The sequence below is a fragment of the Esox lucius genome, chromosome 2, assembly GCF_011004845.1.
Source record: "Esox lucius isolate fEsoLuc1 chromosome 2, fEsoLuc1.pri, whole genome shotgun sequence".
Taxonomy (NCBI): Eukaryota; Metazoa; Chordata; class Actinopteri; order Esociformes; family Esocidae; genus Esox; species Esox lucius.
In genome coordinates this window covers 14,095,701-14,117,629 of record NC_047570.1, presented here as the reverse complement: position 1 = coordinate 14,117,629, position 21,929 = coordinate 14,095,701, and the positions used below count along the sequence as shown (strand labels likewise).

The window sequence follows — 21,929 nt, the reverse complement described above, 5'->3', positions numbered from 1 at the left end:
GCCCTTAGTGTGGTGTAATAAGTCCGACCATGCACAATTTATAAACTACGTCACGTTAATTTCCCTTGCAAGCTTTGACTTTCTATTTTTTATTAACAGTCCATTTACATATGGGGTTTTACGCATCACAATCTTGAGCACGAGTGATCTCTTGCACTGCACCCGACAACGTGCACTGGCACAGGGACATTTTAACTTCAAGGATGTATATCGCTGAAATGTCAAGGAAATATTTCGATTTTGGATGGTTTTCGTTGACAATGTGTAATAAAATTGAACTTTCATCACGAAGGAATAGATTTGTTGCTAGTATGTAAACCGTGCAAACAGTGTCAGTAGCATATCTTAAATAATGTCAACTCCCCTGACACAAATATTCTGTTTACAATAAAATAATAATACGACTGTATTTTGGCAACAGAAAGGTGTGATGACCTTCCTAAATGTACTCACTGATATAAATGACAGTGGCTGGGTCCAGGACAGAATTGTAGTGGTGCAGATTATTGGGGCCATTCACTGAGGATTGACAATTCAATTGTGGAGCTCTTTTGGTATCACTGGGGGCCGTCCACATTTGGAGTTCCGAAGGATCAGAGATGCACAGTCACTCACACACACACGCACTCTCTCTCACACACATACACACAGACACACACAGATTGAGAGAGACATGGTCATCTCCGATGGCTTGTCGCTACTGTATTTAGACCACTTGACAAATGTAGAGGCACTGCTCATTTTAAGAAATGCCAGTACTTAGTCAATGCTTCACCTGCCTGGGAAAGTCATTATTTTGTTTAATATTCCAGTGGCCCTACCTTAGCACTGTAAATCGGTAGGAATGTTTTCTGCTCGAGGGCGACTTAACTAGGTTCTAACATCTCGGCCGCAAACCACAGCAGCTAATTTAAGCATAAGACACACAAAACTCAACATGAATCCAGGCTGCTGTACTGATTGTCCATCAGAGACAGACCCTAACATGGCCTCCTTGTAATCCCTGTATTCTGGAGCTGTGCTGTGGTGTTACATTGGTGCCATCTGCTGGCTATAGGAGCAGCCAGCTTTCAACTGAGTCATACAGGGAATATTGTATTGTGTGGGTGTGGATATTAGTACTTGGAGAATCTATGTACTTAGTGCGTAAATATTAATGCTGTTTGGAAACTGGTCGTGGAAAACCAATAAGAAGATATAGGCCACACAATGGCAATCCATTCAGTCATTGTGTTTACAGTACATATGAACTGTCAGTCTGAGGGATGCCATAGTACTGACCATATTCAGTTTCTTGTTTTTCAGAGTTCATCTGAGAAGTAGATTCCATAACTTTTCCTGACCGCTGCTGCACTACAATATCCACCGACCATTGCACTTTAAATATGTTGTGCTAGAGGATGTATTGTAAATGGCTGGTCTTCTCACCCAATAGCAGAACAAACTGGACTTCCCTCCACTTTATTCTCCTCCCTCTAGTTTGTCAGTGGAAGAGTATGTTTAAAATGTAACCCCACCTGAAACCCTCCACTAGCCAATCAGCTAGGGAAAGGTCAGAGCTGATGACACACCCTCCTTTGTTCAAAACCAATGAGAGTGGAAGTGTGGCATTTTGCCCAAGGGAAAAACTTACCCCTAGAAGTGTTAATCACGCCTCACTTAACTGTTGCCAATGTGTTCACAACGGTACACACTCTGTTGGGCTTTTTACCTCCACTACTCTCATTTTGTGGTCTATTTAGTATGGAAAGTAGACAACAATGGCTTACCAGACTGAAAAATGAACTTAGCAACAGTCCTCTGGTCTCAAATGTGGCTTTTGGATTCATCCTCATGGGACTAGAGAAGCTGGTGGAGCTAGAGTTTGAGTGTCCTTGCAATCCTAAATGGAACGGAGTGTTTTCATCTGCCTTCTTCATCATTCCTGCTGTCATGGCCTTCACGTTAATGCTGATCATTCAAGGATGTAGATGCGAAACACGGTGCCGGAAGACTGTGTCTCTTTCTAGTTTTGTTCCTGCCATCGTGTGGCTGATCTTGTTGTTCCTCGATGGCCAGTACTATGCCTGTGCAATGACAGACTGGAAGGGCAGATTCGTCATTGTTGATAAAGCAGCACCGCAGAAATGGTGCGAGCCAACTAGTGAGGGAGACGTCACGTCACAGGAACTAATGCTACGTTCCCAACAGCTGTTTGTCTGGTCTCAGGTGAGCATCATTTCATGCGTTTCTCCTGCACGCTAAGATGTTACATACGTGTTTTCCTTCCGTGGGCTAGAACGGGGAGTTCAGGGGCCATATGCATCAAGTTCTCAGCAAAGTAATGCTCATCTAGAATCACGTTCCATGTGTTCTCGTTCAGTACGATTTAAGTGAGCCCTAAAAGATCCACCTTAGTCCGAAATGCTGGATGCATTTGGCTCCTAGCTCCCCGTGAAACTGAACAGCGCTGCTGTGTTTCAAAGGGCTCCACTCGTGTGGCGTAATGTGTCTCATCAATGACAAAGGTGTCTCGCCTGTGCACTGCAGTCACATGTTGGAAAATAATTCACCTTGTCCTCTGTTCATTTCTGCCTCACTGCTGTCTCAGGTTATAGGTATTTTTCTTCTCATATTCATCTGTGGGGGACTCATAGTATATGTGATCAGAGAGAGTTGCAAGCAGGAGTCTGGGATGCAGGACGCAGACGTAGCAGAGCTCACCGTACTCAGGAGTAATGTGAGTTCGCTGAGAACCAGGTCGTCGTGAGAGGACAGGCTCCACCGCAACACCTGGCTGACTTTCCGGCTGGCCCATGGCTCAACTGGTTCTGGTGACGGTGCTGAGACTCCTGCCATGGCCACTGCCTGGTGGGGAAATGTGGTTAATGACCTAACGGGACATCTTTGGTGAAAGTACTTTTTGTGTTGTGAATAAGGTGTTCTCAGTAACACCTTCAGCATTTTGGGATTTACTACTTTGGATTTTCATTGACCCCATCGTTCAGCGTGGGAGTTCATGTCATGAAGCTACTAAAAGAAAAACCAACGCTGGTGTGTATACGCATATGTATACGCATATTTAAATATTTAAACAGTATCTCACAAAAGTGAGTACACCCCTCACAAATGTTTGTAAATATTTTACTATATCTTTTCAAGTGACAACACTGAGGAAATGACACTTTGCTACAATGTAAAGTAGTGAGCGTACAGCTTGTATAACAGTGTACATTTGCTGTCCCCTCAAAATATCTCAACACACTGCTATTAATGTCTAAACCGCTGGCAACAAAAGTGAGTACACCCCTAAGTGAAAATGGGGCCCAATTAGCTATTTCCCCTCCCTGGTGTCATGTGACTCGTTAGTGTTACAAATTCTCAGGTGTGAATGGGCTGCAAGTGTGTTCAATTTGGTGTCATTGCTCTCACACTCCCTCATACTGGTCACTGGAAGTTCAACATGGCACCTCATGTCAAAGAACTCTCTGAGGATGTGAAAAAAAGAATTGTTGCTCTACATAAAGATGGCCTAGGTTATAAGAAGATTGCCAAGACCCTGAAACTGAGCTGCAGCACGGTGGTCAAGACCATAGAGCGGTTTAACAGGACAGGTTCCACTCAGAACAGGCCTTGCCATGGTCGACCAAAGACGTTGAGTGCACGTGCTCAGTGTCATATCCAGAGGTTGTCTTTGGGAAATAGACGTATGAGTGCTGCCAGCATTGCTGCAGAGGTTGAAGGGATGGGGGGTCAGCCTGTCAGTGCTCAGACCATACGCCGCACACTGCATCAAATTGGTCTGCATGGCTGTCGTCCCAGAAGGAAGCCTCTTCTTAAGATGATGCACAAGAAAGCCCGCAAACAGTTTGCTGAAGACAAGCAGACTAAGGACATAGATTACTGGAACCATGTCCTGTGGTCTGATGAGACCAAGATACACTTATTTGGTTCAGATGGTGTCAAGCGTATGTGGTGGCAACCAGTTGAGGAGTACAAAGACAAGTGTGTCTTGCCTACAGTCAAGCATGGTGGTGGGAGTGTAATGGTCTGGGGCTGCATGAGTGCTGCCGGCACTGGGGAGCTACAGTTCATTGAGGGAACCATGAATGCCAACATGTACTGTGACATACTGAAGCAGAGCATGATCCCCTCTCTTCAGAGACTGGGCCGCAGGGCAGTATTCCAACGTGATAACGACCCCAAACACACCTCAATGTCGACCACTGCTTTGCTAAAGAAGCTGAGGGTAAAGGTGATGGACTGGCCAAGCATGTCTCCAGACCTAAACCCTATTGAGCATCTGTGGGGCATCCTCAAACGGAAGGTGGAGGAGCGCAAAGACTCTAACATCCACCAGCTCAGTGATGTCATCATGGAGTGGAAGACGACTCCAGTTGCAACCTGTGAAGCTCTGGTGAACTCCATGCCCAAGAGGGTTAAGGCAGTGCTGAAAAATGATGGTGGCCACACAAAATATTGACACTTTGGGCCCAATTTGGACATTTTCACTTAGGGGTGTACTCACTTTTGTTGCCAGCGGTTTAGACATTAATGGCGGTGTGTTGTGTTATTTTGAGGGGACAGCAAATTTACACTGTTATATAAGCTGTACACTCAACACTTTACATTGTAGCAAAGTTTCATTTCTTCAGTGTTGTCACATGAATATAATCAAATATTTACAAAACTGTGATGGGTGTACTCACTTTTGTGAGATACTATACATATACATATATTCTGCGCCCACAGAATGTGCACAGTAGCAACAAAAATAATTATCATTAATTATGTTCAGCACAGCAACACCCATGTCACGGACCTGCCTTCAATGAAATGCTGTATATGCTTTTAACCGCCATTTCTACAGTCAAGCAGACATTTTGATACCAGCTGGTGGAGCCCGTGTTTATTTGTTGCTTCGGGATGTCAGTACCTCATGTACATATCCGACACGAGACATATTTTGCCATAATTGAGGTTTTCCTCATTTCCGACCTGGTTGTAGGTCAGTGTCATGTATCTGACGGCCGCTGCACTACGCTTGCTCTGGCGCCCTGTCTTGCCATCTGCAGGTTTTGTGATCAAAGACTGGTCTTTACCCTGGCTGGGAGGAGTACCTCTCTGGACTAGCCCTCTCATTCTGTGGCGAGGCCTGTTCCATCACTCCCAGACCACTGACAAGCCCACGCCCAAGCTCCGGCCCAGACCCAGATGCTTGATACAGTAGTTGATACAGTAGTCCAAAAAAAAAGGATATCTTTCATACTAAGCAGAATGTGTAAATGTAGCACGGTTGACAAGGATTCATGTTTTGTTTTAGCATTTACATGTAACTGGTCATACCACTGTCTATGTACAATATGTTTTTTTTTTATTAAAGAAATTATTTATTTAATGAAAAGAGCTCAGGTTTTTTTTTACGGTTTACTTACACTTACAGGATAACATATTATTACTTGTGCCTGACTATCAAAACGTTATGCCATGACTTGTGTGATCAAGAATTATATAAAAAAATGCTTTTGGCTGAAGGTTTAATAAAACAATGCTATTATTCGTAACTGTCCAGGCACTACCCAATACACTAATATGTGATATCAATCTCATTTGAAGAACTCAGTTATTTATGCTTCTTACAGTCCCAACATCGCTTACAACATACCAATAGTAAAATAATAAGCACATGTAGGATTTTACAGGAAATGCACATTATTTTTGTGAAACAAGCCTCAAAACAAACTGTTGTGAAACAACTGTTGCAATGACTTATAGAGTACAGTGAAAACGTTACTAATCTTTTCAACCTTGTGAATGTTTGACCAATCATAAAATATAGCCTAAAGTGGGTGAACTGGTGCCGTTTTTACAGTTTACTAACACTTACAAGATAACATACTATTGCTTGTGCCTGACTATCAAAACAAGTTATGCCTTGACTTGTGTGATCAAGTATTATACAGGTAGAAAGAAATGCTTTTGGCTGAAGGTTTAATAAAATAATCTATTATTCTTAACTATCAAGGCAACTACCCAATATGTGAATATGTGCTATCAATCTCAATTAAAGTGTAAAGTGTAAAAAAGCTACTGAACTGGATAAGTAAATTGTTTTTTCAATCAATTATTGCTCCATTCACGAGATGTTTAATAATGTCCTTATACCAATTACAATTAATACCAATTCTTTTTCTGTGATCTCATCTAAAGGGCTGTACTTTCTATGTTGCACGTTTAATAACATTGAAGGCCATTACATCAGTTATTTATGCTTCAGTCCCAACACCGCTTACAACATACCAACATCATTTATTGAGTACAGTGGAAACTTTGCTCATCTTTTCAACCTTGTGAATGTTATCATAAAACATAAAGTGGGTAACCCCTAAAGTGGGTGAACTGGTGCCGTTTTCCCTGATGGGTTTGTATTTCTCATTATGATTGATATATTATTTATGTAGACATTTTACATTGTATAACCTATGGCTTTTGCTGAGTTTCCTTTTGCATGGGTGGTGACATGAGTTATACTCTTAAGGAGTGCCTGCAATCCAGATGTTAGTTTTGGTAAAGTTGTTTATACTTGTGTGAATAACCATGACACTGACATTTAAACATGTATTTCTCTGGTATTTCACAATTCAAGCCAATAAACAAATAATGAAATAATTCCTAAATAATTTTAGTCATGTTTAATTTTTGGTCGACAGCACATCCAGAAAAATAAATATCTGATGATGACAAAAGTAGCCAGAAGGATAATTAGCACAACAGCCAGCAGAAATGCCATGACATCCACAGAGTGGTAGGCGTACCAGGGCATTCTGTAGGATTCTGTACGGAGGTGAGCAGCTCCTTTGTGTCTCATGATAAACTCAATCCAGAAGAGGGCGCTGTCCAGGGGCAGCATTGGCACATCCCTGTGTAGCTTGGAGAGTCTTTGCATGTTCCTTCTGTAGGACGGCTCATGCAGAACTTCCTGTAAAGCTTGGGAGAATATGTTTCTATCTAGCGTTGCTATGTCCACAACCTTTGCTGTACCCTTTACTTTCATTCTAGAAAGATTGTCATGCTGGTCGAACACCAGAGGAAGGCCTACTATTGGAATACTGTGGTAGATAGCCTCAAAGATTCCATTTGTTCCTCCATGAGATACAAACAGCCTTGTTTTAGGGTGTCCTAACAGATCATTCTGAGGCAACCAGTCCACCAGTAATGTGTTGTTACCCAGGGCAGCTGGCTTGTCTCCCTTGTACCTCCAGATTACCTTTTGAGGCAGCTGGGCAAAAGAAAAGGCTATCTCATCAGCAACATCATGTGGAAGCTGTCCAACTAAAGTACCCAAGGACATGACAATGACTCCATGCTGCCCAGAACTCTGAACAAACTCTTCCAGTTGTTGGGGAAGAGGCTTGGCGGGTTTACACTGGAACCCTCCCATATAGATCACATTAGGCATGGTGGGACGAGGGAACTCAAACACAAAGTCAACTCTCATCAGCCATAGATCAGCAGCTTGAAACAGCGAGAAATAGTCTACCTCAGGACCAAAGTAACGACTAACCAAAGCGGCATAAGGTGGTCCCACTGTCTGTCTATACAGGTGCTGCCGGAGTACGTAAACAAAAACATTGCGCACTCTCTGAAAAAAACTCATCTTGTCAGTTAACTCTGCAATAGGAAACGGAACATAAGACAGTGGAGAGGGAGCAATAGCGAAATGAGCCTCACCGTGTATTGTCCATCTAACATTGAATACAAGCGGTACATTTAAATAATGCGCCAGCACCACGCCTCCTCCGTTAGCTGGGTCTGTGAGAACAAGGTCATACTTGGTTTCTCTAATAGACTCCATTAATGTGCTGTTCTCCAACATGTGGATTACCATCTCACACACTTTATGGTGCATTTCTGAAAACCTGTCTTTCAGCTCCATGTCCAAACTAAAACGAGTCCAAGCGAAATTCCCTTCTCTCTGTATCTGTATTTGTCTGGACACAAATGAGCGAAAGAATTCCTCATCAGCTCCACCCGGAACATCAACGGTGATTGAATTGTAGTGAAGGGATGTTTCCTTGATGTACCAGCTGTCTGAGGACCGTACAACTGACATGCTGTGACCTCTTGAATGCAGCTCTTCAATAATGACCTTCATGTTGACCCAGTGGCTGCCGTCTTGTGGAAACACCAGGACTTTTCCACCATGGACAGCAGTCATAGATAGGACCAACAGGGTCACAATGAAGACAGTAGAGAGACCCATCTTTACTAACGTCTTCGCAGAATCATGCATCAATTTACCTGAAATATATATACAAAAGAGACGTTTATTTATGTATAAGTATTTTCACTATCGACAGCACATTTTCTGTTACATCATTGCCTTCTGTTTTTATTTACCTTTTACGCTGCATCCCAACTTTTTTTTAAATGGGCTGTAACAATGTATCCTAGCATAAGCTTACTTTACATTGTAGCATGTTTGACAGTAAGTCTGAGTAAATAGGATTATCTGTGGTATTTTTTTAAACAAAACATTACACGAATTGTGCAATTGTTTATTGAAAATGAAAATATGTAAATATAATGTCACAGATAAAAATGGTTGTTAAATGATGAACATGTTTAATTCCTATCTTGACTCTGCTTTTCATTTAAATATAAACTGTATGTGAATTGCCAATCAGAGTGGTGGACCAGCGGGGCCATACAACACAGCCCATGGAAAGGACATTTACATCTGACTGCCCCCATGGCAAGCTTAAAACTCTGGGGCAACCTGTGTGGCATCAAGTCAGGCAGCTAGCTAGGAAGCTTGCCTTGACTCCAAAATAGCAATAACCAGGAATATTGTGGCTAAACTATACTATGGCCCATATGAAATTGGTAGGCTATACATTGCACAGATTTGTGTAGTATTTTAGGGATATTGAGGCCATAGCATATAGGTTATTAATGTCTATGTAACTTGCTCATCAGTGCAATTAGAATATTTTTATAATTATTTTCTTTGATGTTGAACAAAGACTATGGCGTATTTATAAACATTACCAAGAACCCACAAGCTGGTTTCCTGCATATAACGTTTTGTCATGCTTGTTCCAATGAATGGGTTGCAAAAGATTTAATCTTGCCAATCTTGTTGAGGCAGGTTTTAACTTGTGGTCAGGTCTTTCTGATATACATTTAACTTCCTGTTTGACAGGAAATGATTTTGTCATGCTGGCTGGCCTTGCTGAGACACCCTGAGAGCCAAATCTAAATTAAAATGATGCACAAAAAAGCCTTCATTTCGGCCTTTTAATTTAGTTTTATAATCATGCCAGCATAGATAGTTCTCCATATGTAAAAACAATGTAACAATATAGGTGTCATTGCCAAACATGGAGTGGAATTTTAAGCATGAAGGACTGTAAACAGGTTATAATATACAAAGGGATTATTCCTACTATGTGGTTCCATTTCTATCACCAGAAAAATATAATTTCTTATTTTGTGTAAATAAGGGAAATGTGCATTCTAAAAATATTATTTAAACACTTGTGGTCAGTGAATGTAGGAGAGTAAATGTTTTAGTTCATTGTTTTGTAGTCCTACTTAAAACCTCTCCCATCAAAAATGTTATTTCAATGTCTACTAAATTATAGAGAAAATAAGTCAAATTTCATAATTCTAACTCCTGCTCTACTGTTCTTCATCTGTCCAACTAAATCTTGCTACTGTAACTAAGCCTTGGAATGACCACGGTTTGGATCCACCCTGTTAGGATTATGCACAAATAGATTGGAACATGCCCCTAAAAGGGTGGAGATGTTAGATATAAAATGAATGACTCATGGGATGTATTGCTTTAAGTAATATATGATTTTCTATGTATATTTAGACATATTTTATGTTAAATAACAATTGCTCTTGCTTTCCACCACGTAATGCTTCATTCCACCCTGTTAATGTTGGTATGTTCTAATCATGATTTAACAATATGATGACATTTATGCATAATTGGTGTTATGCATAAATACTGAATGGTTCAACCTAACATAGAAATGTTGACCAAATTCAACTATTCACCCTTAGGCACAATAGACAGCAAAACGGTTTTACTACCGTTCAAATGTTTGGGGTAACATAGAAATGTTGACCAAATTCAACTATTCACCCTTAGGCACAATAGACAGCAAAACGGTTTTACTACCGTTCAAATGTTTGGGGTAACATAGAAATGTTCTTGTTTTCGAAGGGAATGCGCGTAAAATGGATAGACCCAAAGACTACTTACGTTTAAGCTTTTCATCCCCTCAAAACAATGACGATTGAAAGTTATTCGAATATTGTCAGTCAGGCCACGGGAAGTTGTCGGTCAGTCAATAAGCTCGTAAACTCTTTAGAGTGGAAGAAACATCGAAATCAGAACGCTGTCAGTTGCATAATGTTTGCGGAAATCCAGTTAAACTACATTTTGACACTGTTACACCCAGGAGTGGATGAGTTATTATTCTGTTATGCAGAACCAATCAGATCGCTATCCGCTACCAAGTAATTCCCAAGAATGTGTTTCGCCATCCAATCCAAGACGCCTCCGCTACCAACAGGTCCAACGCTTGATTATAAAGCAATAGTCTCTATACACTAGAGATCGGCATTCCGATTATTTTGGGTGAAACGGCTTGTCGTTCTGTTCATCTAAAAATCAAGGCTCATTTGGCCACCGAACGGCCCTTCGTGCTTAAAATAATGAGCCCAGAACAACATAAAAAAAAAAAAATAGGTACAACGAGCCACCTACGATTTTCGACGGCTGCTAACAGTTTTTTCTACAGCTATCCGGTGGTTCCAAACAGGGGCGTCGGACTGGGGGTAAAACCGATACTGATTACCAGGGCCCAAGGGGAGAGAGGGCCCTTGAAAAGTCTGGAATATATTTTATTTCACCTGAATATTTTCATTTCCTAATTACATTTCATAATGCATGTCAGATGAAATGTAAAGTGTATTGGCTGAATAACTTGGTTGATTGACTGACTACATTTTGTATACAAAAAAGACTATATGTAGGGTGTTACCCACCCCTTGCTAATGCGCCAAAATGGTTTAGTCCACCTTCACGCATTTTGTTTTGTTCAGTTGACCATCTGGTGGAGACGTGGAGCACAAACTTCTAGTACAGAAATGACTTTCTCAAAGAAAGCCAAATCAGGCTGCCAGAAAAGAAAGGAAATACAGGATAAGGAGAGAACTAAAATAGGGAAAGCAATTGCTGACTGACTCATTTTCAAAGAAAGGTGAGTACAAACTAGAAAACGAAATGGTGCTAAACTACTTGAATATCTCCGTGACCGTTTGTGCTAAAAACGGACTGAGACAACCCATATGATGACATATACAAGCTGCAGCTACAGAGCCTTTTTGGACAAATCTGTATTGCACTGAGGATTTTCTGCATCCTTCCTGCCACTGTTGCTGGTGGTGAACGGGCTTTCAGCAAACTGAAATTAGTTAAAAACTACTTGAGGTCATCAATGTGCCAGGATAGGCTCAACAGTCTTGCTCTGCTCTCCATTGAAAGCCAATTGGCAACATTTTTTTACTTTCAGGACCTCATCAATGACTTCGCCAGCAAAAAGACACGCCAGTGGGCATTTACTGGGGAATAAACTTCAGTATAAGCTATACATTTGAGGAAGCCATAGCATGTAAGCAATAGCATTTCTTTCGTTTTGCCTTTTTTCTTCAGATAAAAATGACTAGTGCGACGTTTTGTTTGTCTTTTATTATGAATGTAGCTTTTTCTTAATGTACAAAACTAAAATGGCATGTTTGAAGATTTAATTTATGCCTTGAAGTAATAAAGCATAATACAAATAATGTTCTCAAGTAAAAATCATTTAAGTAAAGTGACTGTAGACCAGAGTATGTTAAGAAAATCTGAAATGATGACTTAAGCACATATGGCATTAATATTAGGCTACCTTCAGTGGCATTTACTGGAGGGAGAACTCCAAAGTCATGTATAAGCTATCTGTTGTCTTTTGTCTTGTTCATTCTGCAAATCAAATATGAATGAGTCAAGTGTTGTTTGGCTATCTTTTATTATGCATTAAGCAGTTTGTTCATGTAGGGATTAGAAAACAAAAATATAATAATATTGTAATATCATTAAGCTTAAATTTAGTAACCACAGTAGAGAATGTTGTGAAAGGTTTGAAATGTGTGTAGAGAAATTACCAGGCTACTCTAAGCTGTACAGTTAATAGTTATTACCCTATAAACATCTAGGCCTACATATTCATGTGTACATAGGCCTGATTATTATTATTATTTTTAAAAAATTGGACTGTCTATGCATAGGGCCCAGGATCTTGTGCAACGCCCCTGGTTCCAAATCAATAACAAGACCCAGCCTTCTGCTCCCTCAGTGCGCACACATGGATCTTGTGACGTTGTCAACACAAACGCATCTTGCGAGGTGCCGGTAAAGCGGTTTAAAAAAGGGTTCAGTTTGACTGAAAACATGTTTTATTTTTTACTGATTTAAAAGTTAGGATTTGAAGGTATTAATAATTAATTTGTTTATGAATGGAGACCCAAACAACTCAACACTAAATTGGGCTAATAAAATACATTAATTATGTAAAAGATCTACAGTATAAAAAGCAACACATTATTTTGAAAATATTTTCCATAATTGCGTTTTCAGAATATTTAGATTAAATTAATTGATGATTTCATAAATACATTGTTTCTTTCTATTGTAATAAAAAACACCTTTTTCATAATAATGGGACATCCATTATCATGCGTTTCCAAAGCCATGGATGTTTAGCTCTGAGAAAAGCATCTAGAGGGGCAGAGTATTTTTATAAAATCGCTGAATAATAGAGTATTTAGATGTAAATTACACATTTTTATTTATTTTTAGTTCAAGGGAAGTAAGTGTTATTTCCCAATTGCTTATGTCTCAAAAGTATATAAAATTGCTATTTTTACCCAGAAACTTTTGTGACCAGGACAGTGATATTTGGAAATGTACCTATTTTCCAGAACATTCCAGATAGATTCAGTGCTGAGTGAACTTGGAGTAACTTTTAGAACTTTCCAGTAATATAAATAGTAGTATAAATACATAAATATGTATAAATACATATTACAACAACATTAAGACCTTGCTGGATGCCTTGAAGTATGAAGTCATAGGAGACTTCCAAATGGTGACATTCCTGATGGGTCTCCAATAAGGTTTTACCAAGTTTCCCTGCTGTCTTTGCCTTAGGGACAGCAGGGACACCAAGGCGCACTACCACAGGCAGGACTGGCCACAGGGGACAGAGTTCTCTGTGGGGAGGAACAATGTCAGGTGGGAGCCACAGGTGGACCCCCAGAAGGTGCTGATGCCACCACTGCACATCAAAGTGGGCCTTATGTAAAAATGTGTCAGAGCTCTAGATAAGGAGGCAGGCTTCAAGTAGGTGAGCGCGGGGTAAGTTGTCACACTGTTACAGTTTTTTCTGAATGCTTAAACCCTAACCGTGATTGTCATAGCACAATTTCTAAAACTATTAATACTTATAGCAAAACCACTCACTGAGTTTGCAAAACTAAAAGCACAAACACTGCTTTGCATTGTCGAAGTAGCCGCTCGGAGCTGTGGCCGTAAGGTCTCCGGTGCCTGTCGAGGCGGCAATCCCCGAACCCTGTGGTGGACACCGGAAGTAAGGGATTCAGTCAAGCTGAAGAAGGAGTCCTATCAGGCCTGGTTGGCTTGTGGGACTCCTGAGGCAGCTGATGGGTACCGACAGGCCAAGCGGACTGCAGCCCGGGTGGTTGTGGAGGCAAAAACTCAGGCCTGGGAGGAGTTCGGTGAGGCCATGGAGAAGGACTATCGGCTGGCCTCGAAGAGATTCTGGCAAACTGTCCGGCGCCTCAGGAGAGGGAAACAGTGCCCTACCAATGCTGTTTACAGTAGAGGTGGGCAGCTGTTGACTTCAACTGGGGATGTCGTCGGGCAGTGGAAGGAGTACTTCGAGGATCTCCTCAATCCCGCCGTCACGTCTTCCATTGAGGAAGCAGAGGATGAGGGCTCAGAGGTGGACTCGTCCATCACCCGGGCTGAAGTCACAGAGGTGGTCAAGAAACCGCCCTGAGTACCTCAAGTCTCTGGATGTTGTGGGGCTGTCTTGGTTGACACGCCTGTGCAACATCGCGTGGCGGTCGGAGACAGTGCCTCTGGGATGGCAGACCGGGGTGGTGGTCCCTCTTTTTAAGAAGGGGGACCGGAGGGTGTGTTCCAACTATAGGGGGATCACACTTCTCAGCCTCCCCGGGAAAGTTTATGCCAGGGTTCTGGAGAGGAGAATACGGCCGATAGTAGAACCTCAGATTCAGGAGGAACAGTGTGGTTTTCGTCCGGGCCGTGGAACACTGGACCAGCTCTATACCCTCTACGGGGTGTTGGAGGGTTCATGGGAGTTTGCCCAACCAATCCACATGTGTTTTGTGGATTTGGAGAAGGCATTCGACTGTGTCCCTCGCGGCATCCTGTGGAGAGTGCTTCGGGGAATATGGGGTCCTGGGTCCTTTGCTAAAGGCTGTCAGGTCCCTGTACGACCGAAGCAGCAGCTTGGTCCGCATTGCCAGCAGTAAGTCAGACTTGTTCCCAGTGCATGGTGGATTCCGACAGGGCTGCCCTTTGTCGCCGGTTCTGTTCATAATTTTTATGGACAGAATTTCTAGGCGCAGCCAGGGGCCGGAGGGTGTCAGGTTTGGGGACCCCACGATTTCGTCTCTGCTTTTTGCAGATGATGTTGTCGTGTTGGCCCCTTCAAGCCAGTACCTTCAGCATGCACTGGGACGGTTTGCAGCCGAGTGTGAAGCGGTGGGGATGAAAATCAGTACCTCCAAATCCGAGGCCATGGTCCTCAGTTGGAAAAGGGTGGCTTGCCCACTTCAGGTTGGTGGAGAGTCCCTGCCTCAAGTGGGGGAGTTTAAGTATCTAGGGGTCTTGTTCACGAGTGAGGGAAGGATGGAACGGGAGATTGACAGACGGATCGGTGCAGCTTCTGCAGTAATGCAGTTGATGTATCAGTCTGACGTGGTGAAGAAAGAGCTGAGCCGTAAGGCGAAGCTCTCGATTTACCGGTCAATCTACGTTCCTACTCTCACCTATGGTCATGAGCTTTGGGTCATGACCGAAAGGACAAGATCCCAGATACAGGCGGCCGAAATGAGCTTTCTCCGCAGGGTGGCCGGGCGATCCCTTAGAGATAGGGTGAGAAGCTCGGTCACCCGGGAGGAGCTCAGAGTAGAGCCGCTGCTCCTCCACATCGAGAGGGGTCAGCTGAGGTGGCTTGGGCATCTGTTTCGGATGCCTCCGGAACGCCTTCCAGGAGGAGACCCCGGGGAAGACCTAGGACACGCTGGAGGGACTATGTCTCCTGGCTGGCCTGGGAACGTCTCGGTGTCCCCCCGGAAGAGCTGGAGGAAGTGTCTGGGGAGAGGGAAGTCTGGGCATCTTTGCTTAGACTGCTGCCCCCGCGACCCGGCCCCGGATAAGCGGAAGATGATGGATGGATGGATGGATGGACTGCTTTGCACTCAGTTTGCAATTTTTAAACATACTTTGCAAAACTGTAGGTACAATTTCTGCGGAACTGTAAACACAACTCACTGCTTTACACTAATTTTCCAAATGATCAACACACTCCTAACAAAACTATACACATGTATGGCTATTATTTACACTGTTTTGCCAACTGTCTGGCACACTGTCACATGTGAAAACTGTTTTAGATAATTAGTTCACTTTGCAATCAGCCTAAGCACTATAAATAAGCCACAGGTGAGCTGTCCATGTGGAGTACAATAGAGGGAGCAGGAAGTGAGAAAAGTGAAAATTAGAGGAGCCCGTGTGGCCAAAGGGTTCAGCCTAACTTGAGCCACTACACTGTAGCAAGCATTATAAGGACATTTCGAAATAGAATCGGTTAGTACAGTCACTTTGCATTAAGTTTTGTAGCACTGCCATACTCTAATGAGAAACACAACAATACCATACATGTAAAAATACTGAAATTGTTACTTCACAGGATTGCTAGACATCCACATGCTGGGGGCAGAGGAAGAATGTTCACTGCAGAACAAGAGACCCACATAGTCAATAATAATTCCATAAGGCTACGAGAAATACAGCAGCGCATAATTGAGGATGACACCACCTTCCAAAACATACACAATGTGAGCATTTCTGTATTATGTCGTGTACTTGCCTGCAACAGAATCCAAATGAAACAAATCTTCAGAGTCCCTTTTGAAAGAAACAGTGAACGTGTGAAACAACTGCGATATGACTATGTGCAGGTAAGCTATAGTATCATTGGTACTGAATCTGGAAGTGCATACTGTAGTGCTGTGCATGGGCCTGCTGTGCTGCATTTGTTTTGTCTTGTCCAGAGAGTGATGGAGCTAGAGGCAGATGCCATGGGTCATGAGCTGCTTTTTGTGGATGAGGCAGGTTTTAACCTCACTAAAACAATGAGACGTGGCAGGAACATTATTGGACACCGTGCCATAATCAATGTCCCAGGACAACGAGATGGTAACATAACTATGTGTGCAGCTATAAGTCAAATGGTGTTGTTCACCATCATGCAACCCTAGGCCCATATAACACTGCACACATCATTACATTCCTGGACACCTTACATGACATGCTCAGACCAGAGCAGACCAGATACGTCATCATATGGGACAATGTTAGTTTCCATAGGGCTGCTTTGGTCCGCAACTGGTTTACAGATCACCCACTCTTCACTGTACTCAACCTCCCTGCATACTCTCCATTCTTGAATCCAATTGAAGAGTTCTTCTCTGCCTTCTCTGGAAGGTCTATGAACGTCATCCCCATAAATGCATAGCCCTTTTACAGGCAATGAAGGAGGCATTTGGGGATATTGACCAGGCATCATGTCAGGGCTGGATACGACATTCCAGAAGATATTTTTCCCCGGTGCCTATAGGACATTGCATGTGATGTAGACGAAATGTTGTGGCCGGACCCAGAGAAACAACACAATGTAGACTGATTTTTTTACCTTCTCAGTGAAATTACCATTTTGTGTTTTAACATGGAAAAAAACACTTGAGTTTGTTTTGATGTGTGCAAATAAACACCAATACTTGAAGTTTGGATCCCTGTTTGTTTACAGAACTATGACAAAAGTATGACCTCATGCTGACATAGCCTACCTTGTGCATAGAGAAAGCAAAAGCCAGATGTGTTTTTAATTCATGCCATCAGTGTGTAGTTTGTGCATTGTGTGCTTATTTATGTGATGGCTTGTGTTAACTGTTTGATACGAAAATACAATTTTTACGAAGGTGTGAAGAGTTAAGCAAGGTTTATTAGCTTTTGCAAGAAAACTACAATATTTTGCTGATTTGGTGAAAGGTTTTCTTATTTGTGTGTAGAGTTTTACAAAAATAGCCAATAGTAACAAAGAATATGCCTAAGCCATCAGAAAAAACTGTAATACCTCCCACACTAGTGGCGCTATCTCAAAAATCAAATAGATACTTTGTGTGACTACAAATTATATGGTCAACTTCCTGTTCACATGTGATCAAGATCACTTTAATCTGAGGTGAGCACAAGTTTCTTATTTTTCCCCTTCAAAAGTAAAAATGTGCCACTTCACTTCTTATGCAAGAAACTTTGTTTGGTGTGAATGTTGAAAATCATAATTTTGCACTGAGTAGAGGACACAATAACGTCTTTTAATACTTTAGCTGCAGTCCTATGTTGAGCTAACCTTGATATTTAGCCAACATTTACACACATGTCAAGTTGTCTCAATGATCTCATATTTGACAACTTGCCCCGGGTATACATAGAAAATGCTCAAAAAACATTGTAATTATTTTTAATCAGCTATGATAATATTATTAAATGAGATTATTAAAAACTGTAAATGTATTATTATATATACGGATATTTTAAAACAGTAGACATATCCCTGGACTAGCCTACACAAGACAGGCTCTGGCATGTCTGTGTGTATTTGTGTTTGTGTCTACTAACACAATACTTGCCTACTGTATGAGACAGTATATCCACACATACATTAGTTCATACAGTATCATTAATTTAGTGTGGTGTTATGAATTGCATTGTCGAAACAAGGATAGTAGACAGAGCGGAGGGTGTAATAAGCCTGTAATGAATATGCAGTTGCAATGAGGAAATGTGTTTTGGAAGGAAAGAAGAAAGGAAGGAAGGAATGAAAGAAAGAGGGGAAGGAAAGGAAGATCATTAGACATTTTAAAAGACAGAGAATGATGACAATGTTAAAGGCCATGAGGCAGGTGAAGTTGCAGTTGTTATACCAGCATTATTGTTGTAATTGAAAGGCATGATTCTTTTTATTTTGAATTCTTTAATGAAGTTGAATTTGGTTTTGAATTTGAAATCAATATTCACATTAAATTAGTTCAAGAAGAACATGGGAGCATACTCAGAGGAGCGAGACGAGTGCTTCCACCAGGATATACTGGACTTTGAACGCCGCTACCAAGGACAGTATAATGACAACAAGATGGGAGACTACATTTGGGGGCTGATTCGTGAAAGTGATTGAAAGTGTAATCATAAATATCGAAAAAGTACACACTTCTAAATCTTTTCTAGTAATTTTTGTATTACTTTAGATAATTTGGATTCATGTGGTTTTTCTGACTTTATGTGAATGAAAGACACTAAATACATTTTAAAGGCACAGTAGTGTAAAGGCACAGTGAGAACAAATGACACAGACAACCAATGCTACTGTCAAACATAAAATGTTTATTATAAACACACGGTAAAGGGGTTAGGGAAAAGTGGCTGAGCTGGACCCAAGAAATGAAATGATATATTTCAAGTGTTTATTACTGATTTTAATTTTGATGATTATAACTGACAACTAATGAAAACCCCAAATTCAGTATTTCAGAAAATTTGAATATTGTGAAATTGTTCAATTTTGAAGACACCTGGTGCCACACTCTAATCAGCTAATTAACCCAAAACACCTGCAAAGGCCTTTAAATGGTCTCTCAGTCTAGTTCTGTAGGCAACACAATCAAGGGGAAGACTGCTGACTTGACAGCTGTCCAAAAGACGACCATTGACACCTTGCACAAGAAGGGCAAGACACAAAAGGTCATGGCTAAAGAGGCTAGCTGTTCACAGAGCTCTGTGTCCAAGCGCATTAATAGAGAGGCAAAGGGAAGGAAAAGATGTGGTAGAAAAAAATGTACAAGCAATAGGGATAACTGCACCCTGGAGAGGATTGTGAAAAAAAACCCATTCAAAAATGTGGGGGAGATTCACAAAGAGTGGACTGCAGCTGGAGTCAGTGCTTCAAGAACCATCACACACAGACGTATGCAAGACATGGGTTTCAGCTATCGCATTCCTTGTGTCAAGCCACTCTTGAACAAGACACAGCGTCAGAAGCGTCTCGCCTGGGCTAAAGACAAAAAGGACTGGACTGCTGCTGAGTTATGTTCTCTGATGAAAGTACATTTTGCATTTCATATGGAAATCAAGGTCCCAGAGTCTGGAGGAAGAGAGGAGAGGCACAGAATCCACGTTGCTTGAAGTCCAGTGTAAAGTTTCCACAGACCAATTTTATGGAGATGCAGATTTCATTTTCCAACAGGACTTGGCACCTGCACACAGTGCCAAAGCTACCAGTACCTGGTTTAAGGACCATGGTATCCCTGTTCTTAATTGGCCAGCAAACTCGCCTGACCTTAACCCTATAGAAAATCTATGGGGATTTGTGAAGAGGAAGATGCGATACACCAAACCCAACAATGCAGAAGAGCTGAAGGCCACTATCAGAGCAACCTGGGCAGTGCCACAGACTGATCAACTCCATGCCACGCCACATTGCTGCAATAATTCAGGCAAAAAGGAGCCCCAACTAAGTATTGAGTGCTGTACATGCTCATACTTTTCATGTTCATACTTTTCAGTTGGCCAACATTTCTAAAAATATTTTTTTTGTATTGATCTTAAGTAATATTCTAATTTTCAGAGATACTGAATTTGGGATTTTCATTAGTTGTCAGTTATAAACATCACAATTAAAAGAAAGAAACATTTGAAATATATCAGTCTGTGTGTAATGAATTAATATAATATACAAGTTTCACTTTTTGAATGGAATTACTGAAATAAATCAACTTTTTGATTATATTCTAATTTTATGACCAGCACCTGTATAGCTTGGAGTCTGCATGTTCACCATGTAAGACGGCTCATGAAGAAGGTCTTGCAAAGTCTCCAAGAAGCCTCCTTGTCATTACTTTGACTTGATTTCTTAGGTTTGAATTTAGGTTAGGTAAGTACTGCTTTTGAAAGAACCTTAAAATTTCTTTCAAAGGTTAATTCCCAATACTCAGCAACTTAAAATGACTATGAAAGGGACAATATATATTACTGTACTGCTATCATAAAAATAAGCAAAAATGACCAGTTGATATCTGCCGTTAATGTTTCTAATAAATGTTTTCGTAAGTTGGAACCCTTCTTATAACATGCGCTCCAGAATCATTGGCCCTTTCGGTGAAAAATGATCAGCTTGATTATAAATATGAGAGAAATATAACCATTTCCTGAAAATTGGTTCAAAGAAAAATATGTCTAATTCTTAATCAAGGAATGAATGTTTTTCTCAAAAACATGTGGCCCAATGATGGCCTCCACCTAGGTATTCTTACAACCTGAGTTAATAGGTCTCTTAAAGGCAATATTCCCAAGCTGCTTCCACCTAGTGGACGTGAACAGGTTTGCAGCCAAATTGCTTTAGTACTTTGTAAATGTTTTGACTGACGTAACCATTAACAGAAAATCCCTCAATGAGTTCAGGTGAGTTACTCTATGTTGACACAGAATTATGGCATAAAATGATGTTGAAGGCTGGGGCCACCCACAACATTTTATCATGCATGAATAAATAGCTTTAGATCAAATCACTGGGCATGTCTTATTATTACTATAAGTAAAGTTGAAGACAAAAAAATGCACCATGTCCCAAAAAGCATCAGTCATCTGATAAACAGTCAAGAGCTGCTCAGCAGAAAGTAATCAGGAACCAAAGTACAAGCTTTGAAGGGGAGAACCATTTCAAAGCGAAATCAACTTGGAAATCAACTTGGACATCTGCTTGTTGCCTTCCAGAAAGGCAACAAGCAGATGTGATTACAGGACATAAAATACAAAAAAAACCATTGTGCAACAACCAGTGGCAGAAAGCTTTATTTCATGCTGTGAAGCATGACAGCAGTTCTTTCCCTGGCCCCAGGGTACATTTCAGCAGACGGTGTAGGGGATCTTGTCAAATTTGATGGAATTGAGTGCTGAGAAAAAAAGGGTTAGATGTATATTGCCAATATACCATCATTAAGTACTGTATCCTGGCATTATGAACAGCTCTACCTGTGGAATATTGGCCATAAACAGTACTACTCTCCCTTGGGCTGAATTTATTTAAAATGTAACCGATTCTGGATGGTTCCAGTGTGAAGAGCTTTTATGAGAATGTCCATGTTAAACCACTGTCTATTTTTAACATAAATAACAGATATTTCCCACTAAGATGTTTCAAGAAACAACCAGTTAAAATTTGACTACTCATGGGTTTATTTTGCCTGCCTGATTCCTGCAAACGTTACAGTTATTTTATCTGCTCAAGAGCTCCCACAACTGTTTTTCTTTTTACTAACTTTGGGCCCTGTTAACTGAGAAATTTGTCAAACTTAATAAAATATATGACAATGGCTAATGAATAAAATACAATTACAAGGGCAAAGTATAATTCAATTATTTACAAAGGAGTCCTGTTATTATTTGCTATTCCCTTTAGCTACTTACCTGGCCAGCCTTTCATAATCTTCTCATTTCCTGGGGC

The 21,929-nt window shown here is 41.2% G+C and overlaps 1 protein-coding gene across 1 annotated transcript; it reads right to left on the bottom strand.

Moving 5' to 3' along the window:
- Positions 1 to 6,656: 6,656 nt before the first annotated feature.
- Positions 6,657 to 10,841, bottom strand: LOC105015625 (UDP-glucuronosyltransferase 2A2-like). The gene is made up of 2 exons (XM_034295449.1): positions 10,259 to 10,841; positions 6,657 to 8,280 (listed from the first exon to the last, which is right to left on the bottom strand). The coding sequence occupies exon 2, from the start codon at positions 8,270 to 8,272 to the stop codon at positions 6,662 to 6,664; it is 1,611 nt and encodes a 536-aa protein (XP_034151340.1). The 5' UTR covers positions 8,273 to 8,280; positions 10,259 to 10,841; the 3' UTR covers positions 6,657 to 6,661.
- Positions 10,842 to 21,929: the final 11,088 nt, after the last annotated feature.